General features: G+C 36.2%; 1 protein-coding gene across 1 annotated transcript in view; it reads right to left on the minus strand.

Annotated features, from left to right (window-relative positions):
* Window positions 1–5236, minus strand: part of LOC127448346 (alkyldihydroxyacetonephosphate synthase, peroxisomal-like) — a 53471-nt gene extending 48235 nt beyond the window's left edge. Inside the window, exon 1 of the mRNA XM_051710798.1 lies at window positions 5028–5236. Within this exon, the coding sequence (XP_051566758.1) occupies window positions 5028–5194 (167 nt within the window). The 5' untranslated portion in view covers window positions 5195–5236. The remainder of the gene's footprint in view (window positions 1–5027) is intronic.
* Between the last annotated feature and the right edge of the window lie 10931 nt (window positions 5237–16167).

Raw genomic sequence — 16167 nt, forward strand, 5'->3', positions numbered from 1 at the left:
AGGCACTTACAATGGAAGTCAATAGGGTCAATCTGTAAATGTTAAAATACTCAATGTTTCAAAAGTATAGCCACAAGACGTAAACAATATGTGTGTAAACATGATTTTAGTGTGATAAAAATCTGTTCAACATGACTTTAGTGTGATAATATTGCTTACAGGGATTACAAGGCTTACCAGCGTCATCGTCATGGCAACAAAGTTGTAAAATTGGATATAACTTTACAAAAATATGGTCTGCTAGCAATTTTTTCACACTAAAATCACATATTGCAACCATCTACGGACATGTTGGAGAAAGAATCGCCATTGGCTAGTACATTTTTGTTTTTACTCGCCAGACTTTTGATGACATGTAAGCGTAATGCAACTAAAAAGAGAGAGTTCATATATATGACTTCACACAATATAGTATGCAAGATTGTACATTTTATTTTATATTTCACTTTTCATCATTTTAATCACATTTTAGGTTTTTTTTTTTTTTATTACAAATTTCACATTGTATCAATTCATATGATGTCATAAAACTGAAATGTATTTAATAATGATACAAGCTGTTGCCTCTATTTGAAATATCAAACACATTTTTTTACAAAATCTTCACAAGGTTGGAACCTAATAATCATCATAGAATTACACATATAACAATTATTCAATAATAATATTATAAAATTATTATTTAAGTGCTACTGTATCAAAATTACTATGCCAAAAAAATAAATAAAACATTTTTACCAAACCCTTGCATAGATGCAGCATAAGCCTATTTGTTAAATTCTTTCATATTTACAGAGTTTTCTGAAGTTAAAATATTTCATAATGCATGACTGTGCCTTATAAATATTTATGTATTTATGTATTTATTACACTTACTACATACTAAATTTTGTTGAATGTTTTTATATGCACTTGTTTGATTTATATTGAGTTTACCTTGATATGAATAACAAGCGCTAAATCGGTACTGTCTCTTTAAGAGATCCTGCAGCTCCACCAGCAAGTGTTTATGGTTGAATCACACATTAATGAGAGAAGTTGCAGTTGTTTTTACCCCATTCGTGCCATGTGTTATTAGAATTAATGTTTATTTTTACCTTTTTGATCACCAACTGACAGTAAATAACCGAAGGGATATTAAAGAGACATGAAATGAAAATGGGGGGCGTGGATCTTGTCTTTGGTCACAAAATACACTTAAGGAGCCAAAAGAAAATGTTTACGTACATAGTAAATACTGACTTGCTTGTACAAATATTTACTGTACAAGTTCTCAAATTTAAATATACAAGCTCTTGAGTTTTGCAACACTTTTACATTCCAACAGCCATTCAACAGAACAGGCGTGTTACTGGTTGGTAACCATGCTGTAAAATGGAGCATGTTGTGAAAACAGTCTGTGGACAAATGCAGCCAAATGAGGTTGACTGCACATTCACAAGACACAACACGCTGTAAAAGACAAGGCTGAATCCAGCTTCATATTCATTAAAAGGTGAACTTTGCCACTACACAACTCAGTCTCTGGCGATAGCTAATAACGGACATAGTCGCATAGTGAGAAATTTAGTGAGATATGTGAGTGATTTACTAGCAATGTAGAGGGCTGTATTGTTTACATCTTGTGTCTATCCTTTTGAAACAGTGAATATTTAATGTATATGAGTTGGCCCCATTCACTTACATTGTAAGTGTCTCACTGTAACCCAAATTTTTGCTTCTTCGAAGCAAGGGACAAGTCTACTTTATTTCCTATGGTAATCAGCATTATCCCACAAATGCTGTTTGATTGAGCTTAACTTGTATTGAGTCCAGAGTTTTCCTTTAACAATCGGCACATGTTCATTACTGCAGGATTGTTAATGCAGCTGTGATCTCTTGAGCAGTTCGCCTGCTGTGGAGACGCCAGCTACACCGTCAGTGTGCAGAGACACGTGAGTGTGTGTGTGATCTGAGGCTGGAATGCTGGTCTGCTGCTGTTCTTCTGAGAAACAGAGACACTCAAACCCTGACAACATCCCATCAACGCATGGGAAACACAGACAATCATAAAGACTTCTCCACAGCAAACGATAAAGCAGATAAAAATGTGATCACCTCAGAACTGAAAAGAAAGAGAGAAACAAAGAAAGATGTCATCTGAATATCTAACTGTCGATCCTCCAGATCAGTCTGTTAATAGATAGTACCCTCAAATATTCCCTCACTTGCTTAAAGAAATAGTTCACCAAAAAATGAAAACTCTTGTCATCATGTCAATCAAAACCCATATGAATGTATTTCTTCAGTGGAACACAAAAGGTGCATTTTTGAAGAATATCCTGGCCACTTTTGTTCATTAAAATGAAAGTGAATGAGAACTAGAGCTTTCGAGCTCCAGAATGACAAAAAAGCACCATAAAGGTATCATAAAAGTGACCCATATGTCTTGTGCGCTATATTCAAAGTCCTTTAAGTCTTGAGATAGCTTCTTTTTTTTTTCTTTTGCAAGAAACTGAAATTGAAGCAGTTATTCACTTATAATCTTTCCTTCCAGTGAGTTTGCAACTGGATCATTGCGTCAGTGAGCTGAACCCAAGAACCAGATCAGTCTTATTGTCGAACAAATTGTTCAGACTGGTTTTGTGAACTGGATCTACTGATTTGTTGAAAAGATCCAAATCAAAAGAACAATTAGATCACAAATTGGATGTACGAGGGTGAATGTCCGGACTCACAGTGAATAAAGACTTGTTTATAATCAATGTTTTGGTCTTTCGTCACACAAAAGTTACTGCATGGCTTCAGACGAATTGGAATATAACGCACGACTGGCGTGGATACTTTTATTGTGCTTTTTTTTTGTCATTTTTGAGCTTAATGTCCCCAGTACACTCGCGGCGAAGTGCTTTCTTGTTCTTCGCTTAGAGCGAAAAGAAGTTCGAAACAGCTGAGCAATGACATACTGTTTGTGAACATTTAAACACCGGCACCACTGCTGAGGGAGGCGTTTAGAGGAACATTTCAAAATGAGGACTCACAAGACTACATGTAAAACATCAACTAATGTGGCATTAATATGTGTAATCAATGACTTCATGCATCATTCTATGAGTAGAATTCACACGAGAACAGTAAAAGAAGCTGTTTTAACCTCTCGATGATGATATAAAGTAATATAGATGCAGTAGACAATGTGTATTTTGTCATGTTTACATTCTGAATTCATGGCGCTAACACGCTACACACGGCCATAATATGTTCCGGTTACACTCTGTTATTGTATTTTATGATGACATTGATATTACTGCAAAGATGCATGTATAAAAGAGTGTTAATGGGTAGAATACAGACAACAGAATGATGATTAGAGGCATATCTTTGGGCAGATGTGTGAATGGCTTTCAGTTGCAGACGGCACATGAGTGAAGCAACATATCAAACAACAGAGTGAATGGACGGGCTGCAGCGTGAAGATTTGATCATGGTATAAATATTGGGGGGGGGGGGGGGGTTGTACTTGATTGTTTTAATATCTCTGAGACCATACATGCCACCATTTAAGTCCTAGTGTATCTTTAAAGAGAACACCCTGCCCTGACAAGAAGTGCCATGGTTCAGTGATGGTATCAGATTATGTATGATTACCACATTCATGCACCATGGTATTTTTTGTAACTACAAGTCATTTCAAAGAATACCATGGTACTACTATGGTATATGTTAAAAAAAAAAAAAAAAAAAAAAAAAAAAAAAAATTAAAAAACTGATATTGCAGCGGTACTAAATTACTACTTAATTAATACAATATTTTTTAACGCTAGATGGCAGCACAGCATCATCATCTTTCATGAAGGAAGTTCGCTTGTCTTCCCTCTGAGCAAATACAAAATCAGGCCACCTCGGCCCTCATCCAATCAGAACACAGCTTTACCACACAAAATGAAATTTACGGGTTGATCACGAGCTATACCAATAGGCTTAGTAATCTATCCGGTGAATTAAAAGTGGGATGTGAGTGAATGAATGTGATCTAACGGTAGCTGTCAAACAGCAAGATGTATTTAATTATAAGTTCAGAAACCCAAAAGAACATATGAACAACCTCAACGATGCTCCAGCAAGCAGATTAGACACCAACTAATATTTCTTTGAACTTTAGAGCATAGTCTGCATATATGCAACATTATAGTTATAAATGCAGATAGAACATACTGTATAATGTACATCATAGTAACACGCAGTAAAGAAATAAGCAACGCCCGTTCCGTAGGCTGCTCCTTTCCAAACCCTGAAAGTGGATGGTGACTAGGGCTGTCAAGCTCCAAAGAGCACAAAAAGTATCATAAAAGTCCTTATACTGTATGACTTGTATGTATAATCCATGTCTTTATGTGAGTAACAGATCTAAACAACACATGGCTTCTAGACTGACTGTTGACATAATATTGCAGTATGGTTATAAAAAGGTTCACGGAAGAACGTTGGGAGTCATGCACATCCCAAAACAAACATTATATCTCCATTAAAAAAAAAGAAAAGAAAAAAAATACCTGGCCAACCAAAAAAAAAAAAGAACCTTATTCTGCTCTGGGAAGCAAAAGTTGTTAGTTGGAGACCATTTACTCAAGTTATCGTTAACTGAAAATCTTTCCTTCTGCCTGTGTTTGAATAGATGTCTCCTGAATTGTCATTTTTGGGTGAACTATCGCTTTAAGGGCTGATCTGAGTTTACAATGTGCACTGTTAGGAGTGAGCCAAACCTCTATTACAGCTTTTAAAACATTAGAAAACAAGAATAGAAGACCGCTGAATGTGTTCAGCCGTGTGTGCCGATGTCTCGCCACCGCTCCCTCCTTCTACGGGATGAATGGAGACTTTGTTTAGATGGGGCAAATGCTCTCCAGCGCCCATCATGACATAATGTAACGCCCGCTGTTGCTTTAATTTAATGTTGACTCAACGGATGTTTCAGAGCATCGGACCGGTCATTTGTCTGCATGATGATGATCACACCACACATAGGCTGATGCGCGCACGTACTGTACCTTCTCTTCGGCACCGGTGTCAGTCCGCTCTGGGTGGATCTGGGCGTCTCGGCTTTGCAATCCTGAGCAGCGATACCCGTGTTTTCAACCTCCGGCCGTTTCTGCAAATGTCCGGCTATGATCCTGAGTCTGTGCTGAGCGTTGTTGTTGCTGCTGTTTGACGCCATGCTGCTCCCGTGTTTGCTGTCAGAGGTCAGCGGCGTCAGGCAGCGCGGCTCATGGAAGGATGTGAGGTAGAGATTGCACCCGCGACGCGTCACACACACCGCACCGCCTCCCGGCCCGCCCTGCTCTGGTGCTCCACTGGTTATAAGATAACATTTCATTGTATTCATAAATCATACCATTTAAATATCTCTTGCCGTCTTTTAGAATTAAAATGGAAGCTTTCTTTTTGCCACATGAAAACAAGCTTTAAGTCATAATTATAAGATACTTATTAGATTCAGTAATGTTTGACATCAAATTCATAATTATGATATGAAGTCACAATTATGAGATAAGTTTATGGGATAAAAAAGTCAAAATTATGAGATATTACTGAATCATAATTTGGGATTAAAAGTTATGATATAAAGTCAAAATTATGAGACACTAATTCATAATTATTACACAACAAAAAATATAAGATACTAAATCATAATTATGAGATTGTAAGTAATTTTTAGATACAAATTAAAAATGATTTATGACATAAAGAGGCATAATTCTGAGATACTAATCTTACAAGAGGTTTATGCATTTTGATTCTGTATAATGACAGAATTTGGTAAGTATGACTTCTTACAGCAAATCCATTTGAACATATTCAAATTTGGCTAGTGACACAAAATGTCCTAAAAATCAACCCTCTCTTATATTTTAACTTCTTCAAAGTATCCTATCCACAGTTCAGATTCCAGCTCTGCACACTCTGTTCATTCTCTCCAAAAAAAATAAAATAAAAATACCTTCATGAGGTGTGTCCTGAGATGCTTTTTAAACACTATTGGGGAGGCGAAGTTTTATTACAATTTTAAAATACTTGGAAACAATGTATATTTGTCTACAAAAGTAACTTTGGGTGATAGCAACTTTGGGTGATTTAAGCATTTAAAGGGATAGTTCACCCAAAAATGAAAATTCTCTCATCATTTACTCACCCTCATGCCATCCCAGATGTGTATGACTTTCTTTCTTCTGCAGAACACAAATGAAGATTTTTAGAAGAATATCTCAGCTCTGTAGGTCCATACAATGCAAGTGAATGGGTGCCAAAATGTTGACGCTCCAAAAAGCACATAAAGATATCATATAACTAATCCATATGACTCCAGTGGTTAAATCCATATTTTATGAAGTTACATGATAGGTGGGTGAGAAACAGATTTTATATTTCAGTCCTTTTTTTGCTTGGAATTCTTCTCCCTGCCTAGTAGGGGGTGATATGCATGAAGAATGTGAATCACCAAAAACACAAGAAGAAGTGCGAAAGTGATTTGCTTCTCACCCACACCTATCATATAACTTCTGAAGATGTGGATTTATACATTGGAGTCTTATGGATTACTTTTTTGCTGACTTATGTGATTTTTGGAGCTTCAAAATTTTGGCATCCATTCACTTGCATTGTATGGACCTACAGAGCTGAGATATTCTTCTAAAAATCTTCATTTGAGTTCTGCAGAAGAAAGAAAGTCATACACATCTGGGGTGGCATGAGGGTGAGTAAATGATGAGAGAATGTTCATTTTTGTGTGAACTAACCCTTTAAGCATAAACTTTTAGATCAAAACAAGTATTAATATCAAGAGAAACAAAAAAATCATATGTTGTAGCCTATATTACTATCATTTCTAAAAAGAATGAATATTTTGTTCCTGTCTCTATATTTTGCTCTAAATGACAGGTTAAATGGCTTGTAACAACAGAAAACAATCGCCCTTTTGCAGCCTTTTTGTGTTCCATATAGAACCTTAGATACAGATAAATGAGAATTTCAGCATAAAAGTGTTCTTTATTGGTTCTAACCTGAACTTTCTTTAAATAACAGAGTGGTTGTCTCATGTTCTATGTTGTAGGCAGTGTTGGGTAAATTACTTTAAGAAGTATTCCACTACAAATGATAGAGTGGTTGTAAACTATGACTGAAGATGTTACAGTTACTAATAGTCTAGATTACCTAAAGCATTCCTATATGGAACGTTTTGTGGCTGGAGGACTTCAAGTGCACGATAAACAGACAAAAGAAAAAGTAAAATCAGTTCTGCTTACCTTTTCTTTAATACCTCACCAATTTATTGGCAAAAGTAATTTTAAATAAATAAATCTTTAAGTTAATATTAAATCATTAGACATTTTACTAAAACCACACTAGATATCTACAGTATGTATCATTATTCAATCACTCAGTATTCAGTTTCTGAGCAGTTTAAAGCTTTATGTGCTTGAAAAATCAATTACACATGTCCTTTGGGAAATACACTGGTTTAAAGTATGCAATAAAATCTCTCACCTTTATTTCCCAGATACTTTCCCAGACACACATGGATTTTTTTTTATTTATTTTTTTTTATTGAAAGCTGTACTGTCAGGGCCAACAAAATGTTTCCTTTCTCTTCCCTGAAGGGACAGTCATGGCAGGCATGTTAAGCCACTTCTAGTCCCATTACCTGTGCCCTTCCAAGAATCATGTGACCGTGAGAGTAACCCAGACATGTGCTAGTGTGCCTCCTGTGGGTCTGCTGATGTCATCACAAACCTCTATGCTCCATTTTAAGTGCTGCGCTTGTAAATTTAACATGTGATACATTCCTTTTACAACAATGGAAAATGCCACATTTTTGTGTTCACTGAGGTTATGGAATGGAACGCTTAATTGGAAAGTGCTGCATTACTGTCCAACAGTTATTTATAGACATTTAGCAATTGTGGCAGCCTCTGCTATGCTAATTGAGCACCAAGAGGACACATTCTGAAAAAACATCATATATACACCCAAGAGTGTAGATTTGGCTTGAACTTTATGCAGCATGAAGCATTTGCATGTTTCCATTGATCATGGTATAAATAATGGGGGGGGGGGGGTTGTACTTGCTTGTTTTGATTATTGGGGGATACCCCCACCCCCCCACACACACACACATCCCCCACGGAATCTACGCCCCTGTATACACCACATAAATGCATCAATCTGTTTGTGAATATTGGACTTATACCCAATTTTTCCTATGTTTGTTAACAGTTCAAGATGAAGGAATGACCATATTGAGGCACGAGACAGTTGTATGTGATGATAATGATTAGATTTATTTGTGCATGTTGTTGAGGGACACATGATTTCGAGTTGTGGGCTTTTCAAGGGGCTGTTACAGCTTCTTCCAGATTAAATGATTGTTTCCTCCAGGCCAGAGCTTTAAACTCCCAAAGCAAAGTTCTGTAATGCACTGACTGCAAACAATAAGAGTCTGAGTGTATCACAGAACTTTACTTGGAAAGCCACAGTGCTGCAAACTAACCCACCTTCTTCTCAATGAAACTCCACCAACGACCCTCCATGAGAAACAGACAGGCTGCATTTCTCATCTGAACCAGAATGGATGTCACAGTGAGACCGGGTGATCAAATGATAAAAAATATCTCTTACAAGAAATCCCTTGCATTTGTACAGCAAGTATTGAATATGGAATAGTCTTAGAATGAAACGTGATTGACAAGTGAGACTGGGTGATCAAATGATAAAAAATAAAAAATAAATTAGGCAGTCATACTATGTAGGGATCCCTATGTAGGAGTCAGGCCAGAGTTCGACTCCATTGGTAACACTTTACATTATTGTTCCCTTTGTTCAAAGTTTATAAAGGTGTCCATTAATGACTAATTATTAATTTACAAATGCATTATAAATCATTAATATGCAGTTATAATGATATAACACAAAAAGGGTGACTTGCAGTCATGCAAAACTTGCTAAATAGTCAGTAATTTTACCTCATTATATAAATGTTTAATAACACATTTTCACTATTAGTTACCTATGAAAATAAACCTTAATGTAAGTGGACAGACATATATGAAGCATTTATTAAGGAGCTGACAACATTAATAACCTATGTACATAAAGTTCAGTATGGTTTAATGGTCATCAGGATTTATTAACTGATATATGCTGTGAATGACATGAAGAGCTGAAAAGTGTTTTTACAGAGGACTTTAGGTAACTAGGACTAGTTAAAATCATTCTTTTGACATCAACGTGACAAGACAAGACATTACAGTCATGAATATAAAACACAGTGACATAAACCCTAATTTGAATATCAATATAATAGTCTAATTTCATTGAATTGAGACATAAATCATGAATTAGAGCATGCTATGTTTTTGATTAATATAAGAATGAATAAGAGTATTTATTAAGCATTTATAACATGTAAGTTAAAATACTTACTGGCAAGTATTACATGAAAGTTGTTCTTTTTATTCATGTTGTCATAACCAAATAGCAGTGATTTATAATTCATTTGTACAGTAAATGACTTATTAGTCATTGATTAACTGCTTTATAAACCCTTAACAAGGGGAACACTAATGTAAAGTGTTACCAAAGAATTTAAATGATGGATAAGATGCATAGTGTTGGAAACTTGGACTCATTTTTACTGGCATATGCACATATGCCACCAGCCCCAATGAAACCATATGTGGCCTACAGTGCATATGCAGAAACAGATGCACGCGCTTCTATGCAACAAGTGCATAAAAAATCATAACAGAAAATACTAAAAAAAAACAAACAAAAAAAAAAACAGATTGTGACATTGAAACAATAAAATGTTATACTGACTTTACGATCCCATCCAGACAGTCTATTTGCACAGTTGTAAAGTTACAGTTGGGGCTGCTGATGCGTAGAACAGCTGACGTGTCGAAAAGGGTCGAAATTTGGAGCCGTGCAATACTTTATCAAGACCATCACAGCAGAATGTCATCCTGGAATACATCAATACTTCATTCTCAATTTAACACACTTACCGAATTTCACAATGAACCCCTTTAAGAAAAGGTTAAACTGAAAAAAGGAACGAGAATGTCATATAACATCCATTTTCATTCAACTTTTCCCTATGATATTCAAGTAACCATGTTACATGAAAACTTTAATTCTGGCCAAAGTTAGATACTTTGCGTCATCAGAGGGTGAACATATCGCTGAGTGAGGAGGTGATGGTGTTTTAAAAGCATAAATGCACAGTCTGTGAGTGCAATGTACACTTGCAGAGGAGTGAAGAAGAGAAAAAATGTCAAGAACATACCTGCTGCAACTCACGAGACAGTCGACACACGGTGCACTGCAATAGGTGAAGAAGCGCTCTGTCCAAACGCGTTCACAGCCGCTGTCAAAAAGCGCAGATTTTACTCAGGAATAGAGCAGATGACGCTCTTGCAAACTGTTGATGAGTCGCCTTCACGCCGCGTCCGTGTCCGTGTAGCAGCTGGAAGAATGTCGACGTGGAGCTGCCAATCGTGCGCGCGCAATCACGCACGCGCTTCGGGGGGAGAACAGTTTGGTTAAAAGGCTGCAGTGGTTGGTAGTCTATTAGTGCTGGAGGTACTTTGAGCTTCATAATAGATGCAATTAGTCTTATAAGTCTCACGGAAAGGTCTTTTTTTAAGTCAATAAAAAAAAAAAAAAACACCTGTTATTTCTATTGTTACTGCCCAGGAAAAATATGGTACAGTTTAATAGCAGGTCTTGTTGTCATACTATGGGGTAAGCTGTCATAATGGAAACCTGTTTATTGACACTGATTTGATGAGAAGAATGCCTTTTTTGTGACAAACTACTATCTAAAGGCTAAAAAAGGGCCATAAAATATATGACTGTTTTTTCATGTCCTGGTCTAAAAAGGCCACAAATCTTCCACAACACCTGTATTTAAAAAATATATTATTTGAGTAATAATTAAAAAACAATAACAAACAAACAAAAAAAAAAAAAAATGTTTAAAAAATCATGATGGAAAACATAACATATAAAAATATCCAACTATTGTTTTGATCAACAAAAACTGCAAATGAAGGAAGTGTGTAAAACAGCCTACAAACAGTGTTGGGTGTAATCTAATTACTTTTTAAGTCAAAAAGAGGTGTAACACATTACCTTTTAAATAACTGTAATCAAACTACAGTTACTGACTTTCAGTTAATTTAAGTACAATACTTGGGTTACACATATTTCTAAAATAATATCATTTACTGTATGTAGAATACATTTACATAAAACATTATGTTAGTAACACTTTACAATAATATTCCATTCGTTAACATTAGTTAATTCATTAGTTATCACAAACAAACAATGAACAATACATTTGTTACAGCATTTATAAATCTTCATTAATGTTACTTTATAAAAATAAAATTGTTCATTGTTAGTTCATGGTAATTCATAGTGCATTAACTAATGTTAAAATATGATTTTTTTTTTTTTTTATTTTAAAAATGTGTATGTTGAATTTAACATGAACCAAGATCAAGGGTGTAGCCAGGAAATTACTTTTGGGTGGGCTTCAATAAAAATGGATGGGCCAAATGTTCACCCTGATTATTATGATTCTTTCCCCCAAATTTTCCTTAACAACAGAGAAGCGACACATTCAAAAAGTTCTTTCACACTTTCAGAAATCTAATTTATAAATATATATTTTAAGTCAAAAATAATCTCTAATATTCTGGGTGGGCCTGGGTCTAAGGCTACGCCACTTACCAAGATTTATAAATGCTGTAAAACTAATACAATAAATACTAATTAGTTAGTTAGAGTTAGCCATTTGTAGTGGAATACTTTTTAAAGTAACTTACCCAACACTGCCTACAACATAGAACATGTGACAACTTAAACCAGACATTCATAAAAATAAAATAAAAACTTGTCCTCATAGCACAGTTCAACTTGTTAAAATCTAACTTCGTTATATAGTTTACCTTTGTCCTAATATATGGCAGAGTGCTTTTATAGTGTTCACTAGTTGTATAAAAAATATGATTAATGCAAATGCAGTTTGGAAGATAGAATAAACAAAATTATCTGTTTGAAACCAACAAACAAAACCCCTGATATTTGTGCAATTGGACTGTTTACTAAAAACTTTAGAGTCACTGGATGTAATAACACCATGTAATCCGTGTGACAACTAGCCCCGGTCTCTCCAATATTACAGAGTACACAGACAAGGTATTAGCTATACTGAGAATACACTGCTCATATTCGGCACTGAAGTCACAGAATGACTGAGGTGTCATTGTACACTTTGGGTTGATGTTTCCACAACTACAGTTTTTTGGTGATTATTTGAAACTTTTAATACATTATCAGTGCGGACACCACACATCCACACACAGGACAGATCGGTGATCCATTTGTTTAAACCGTGCAACATGTCGTTACTTTGGTTTAATGTTTTGTCGTTGTAAACTTCTGCATTGGTTTAAATGGTTAAAGATTTACAATGTGACAACACACACACGTGAAAAAGCATAAGTCCAAACAGTAGGGGTCGCTAGCTGACAGGTAAAGATGCAGGTCATGCAGGTTGGTACTGTCGCTCTATGTCCTCTTATTTCTTTATTATGCAGGTACACTGTAATGGCCATGGTCATAGGTCACAATAATGTTCTTGAGTCCTGATACTCTTTGTTCACTTTGTTCCATCGAGACCACCTCCTCCTGATTTCATCTGTATACATTTGTCAATCACAACTAGTGACATGCAACACTATAATGACGTAATGATGAAGTGTTTTTTTTTTTCTTTCTTTTTTTTAACTGCATCATATGAAGTCAAGTGAAGGCAGTTTTACTTGTATAACACTTTCACAATATTTTTTTCAAAGCAGTTTTACAGAAGATAGTGCCCGGGTTGCCCGTGGCAAGTGAAAAACTCTTTTTCGGTAGGGGCGGGTGAAATCTTTGAAAGGAACTAAACTAATAAATGAAGAGCCAATATATAGCAAATGTTGTTTTGTTACATAATATTTGCAATACTGGTCATATGTTTGGTTATACTAATAGACAATACACACCAAAAACATCAAAATACTTATTTGAACACTTACAAAAGCCAATTTTCAGGAAGGCTATCAACACTGAAAATAAAATGTTAACTAAATAAAAATTTGCTTCGTGTGGTGGGCAAACATCTAAATTAAAGGGATAGTTCACCCAAAAATGAAAATTCTCTCTTTCTTGACTTTCTGCTGCAGAGCATAAACAAAGATTTGTTTCTAGAAGAATATCTCAGCTCTGTTGGTCCTCATAATGCAAGTGAATGGTGACCATGACTTTGAAGGCCCAAAGGACAGTATAAAAGTAATCCATATGACTCAAGTGGTTAAATCCATGTCTTCTGAAGCAATATGATGGGTGTGGGTGAGAAACAGATCAACATTTAAGTCATTTTTACTGAAAATCTACTCTTTCACTTCCACATTCAGCCACCTACTGGTCAGAGCTTGTCAAAGGTGAAGATTTATAGTAAAAAAAGGACTTAAATATTGATCTGTTTCTCACCCACACCTATCATATCACTTCTGAAGACACTGATTTAAACACTGGAGTCATATGGATTACTTTTATACTGCCTTTATGTGCTTTTCGGAGCTTTAAAATGTTGGTACCCATTCACTTGCATTGTATGGACCGACAGAGTGGAAATATTCTTCTAAAAATCTTCATTTGTGTTCTGCAGAAGAAAGAAAGTCATACACATCTGGGATCACTGACGTGCACAGAACGGGGGCAGAGGGACGCAAGCCCTTTCATTCACAAATCTAAAGGTGCCCTTTTGGTCGTCCAGAAAATGGGGTGACATTTTAAAAATTAAATTAAAATAGTTAAATAAAACAAAATTAAAATCTCATAATAATCTCACAATAACTGCAATAAGGTGTATTATGAGATTCCTTTGTAAATTGCGGGCATATTAAAGAAAATTAAGCGGAGGAGCCTTTTAAGAGCGCACAATACAGCAGATCGGGGGCGTATTCCAATCGCAAGTGATCCTCCCTATGCCTTACTCTGAAGTGCAGAGCCCTTGAAGGGAGTACTCTTTAGGAAATATGGCATTACTGTATGAATGTACCCTTTGCTAACAGTCTTGTGGAAGGGCCCTTCGAGAAAAGATTCAGCTTTCGAGTGGCATCCCCTCCTGCAGGAGTGCCCTTCAAGGAAGCAAAAAATACAGTTTTGAATTCACCCCGGAACATCGAAGTGCCGTTACCTCAGACGAGTAACAGGTCAGATAAAAGTCCACTCCATGTATTGTGTTGTAAATTCATCAAAAGAATAATACTCGATTGCTACCGCATTTCCAACATCGCGTACCACTAGTGTTGACAGATTTATTAATTATAATGGGAGCAGTCATGTCACATTCAGTGATATAAATTAAATTGGTCTTTTATAGAATATTGACATAAACTGAAGGATCTGTCAGGTTCAGCCAAATCCAGTTTGGTTATGTTGAAACTAATAAGCCATTAGACTAATCACTTTCAGAAAAATACCATTAGGCTTCCACAGTACCGCCGCTCCCTATACACATATTACACAGTCTTCATAGGGCACCAACTCCCTAAGGGGGCACCATCATACCTTAGGGGGCACCAGAAACTCCACCGGCTGCCCTTACTCACATGCTATACGTTATTCAAGGACCCTGTAGCATTCGCGGAACACAGTCGATCTCCTCAAGTCCTCACACTCGCACTTTCTCATCGCGCCTTTGCACCGTGTACCACGTTATCAGGGTAATGCCATGGTACTGAATGATTGATCATGTTCATATTTCATGATACTGTCATGGTATTCCAAAGTACTTTAAAAAATAACATGGTTTTACTATGACACATGTTATAAACATGGGGATATCACAGACCATGTCTGAAAATAAATAAATAAACATGTATTGAGGGCCTGGGTAGCTCAGCGTGTACTGATGCTGACTACCACTTCTGGAGTCGTGAGTTTGAATCCAGGGCGTGCTGAGTGACTCCAGTCAGGTCTCCTAAGCAACCAAATTAGCCCAGTTGCTAGGGAAGGTAGAGTCACATGGGGTAACCTCCTCGTGGTCTCTATAATGTGGTTCTCGCTCTGGGTGGGGCGTTTGGTGAGTTGTGCGTGGATGCCCCTGAGAATAGCATGAAGCCTTCACACCCGCTACTCAACAAGCCATGTGATAAGATGCGCAGATTGACTGTCTCAGATGCGGAGGCAACTGAGATTCGTCCTCCGCCACCCGGATTGAGGCAAGTCACTACGCCACCACGAGGATTTAGAGCGCATTGGGAATTGGGCATTCCAAATTGCGGAGAAAAGAGGAGAAAAATAAAAATAAATAAACATGTATTACCATGGTGCTTTTTGTGAGATATATAACAGAATAGGCTATTATTTATGATAAAGAAAAAATGGAAAATAAATATGTACAGTATATATATATATATATATATATATATATATATATATATATATATATATATATATATATATATACACACACACACACAAGAAAATGGTTAAATACTCAAAAAGCTAATAAATTAGTTAAGTATTTATAATTACTATTCATTTAAAAAAATAATTATTTTTTAATTAACTTTTTTACCCTTCCGCCCCTGTCCCTGCTAAGGTCTGTGCAGGTCACTGTCTGGGATGGCATTAGTGTGAGTAAATTAAATAAAAAAGTCGAAATTATTATTTAACATCACTGAATTAACTTGGATAAAGTTGTAAAACTAATTTTAAGGGTTTGGTCAGGTAGAAAAAGCTCCGTAACAACTGACCACTTTTAACAGTGTATGTTATAATTATGTTCGTGATTGCAAATTAGCGTGTTAATTAGCCTATTTTTAGGCAAAGAGCCCGGGTAATAAAAGTACAGCTAAACGAGGTTGTTATTCAATTAAATGCCCGGTATTAAAAGATACAGTTCGTTAAATAAAGTGACAAAGTTCTGAAGGTTCAGTTGGGTTCACCCGTGATTTGTGTCGGAAGGAAAAATGGGGCGTATAACGCAACAGCTCAGCAAGCGCATCCTATTGGTCAGCGCGGTTTGTGGGCGGGCCATCAAATGACTGGGGCTTTCAGTAAATTTTCGTA

The sequence above is a fragment of the Myxocyprinus asiaticus genome, chromosome 11, assembly GCF_019703515.2.
Source record: "Myxocyprinus asiaticus isolate MX2 ecotype Aquarium Trade chromosome 11, UBuf_Myxa_2, whole genome shotgun sequence".
NCBI lineage: Eukaryota > Metazoa > Chordata > Actinopteri > Cypriniformes > Catostomidae > Myxocyprinus > Myxocyprinus asiaticus.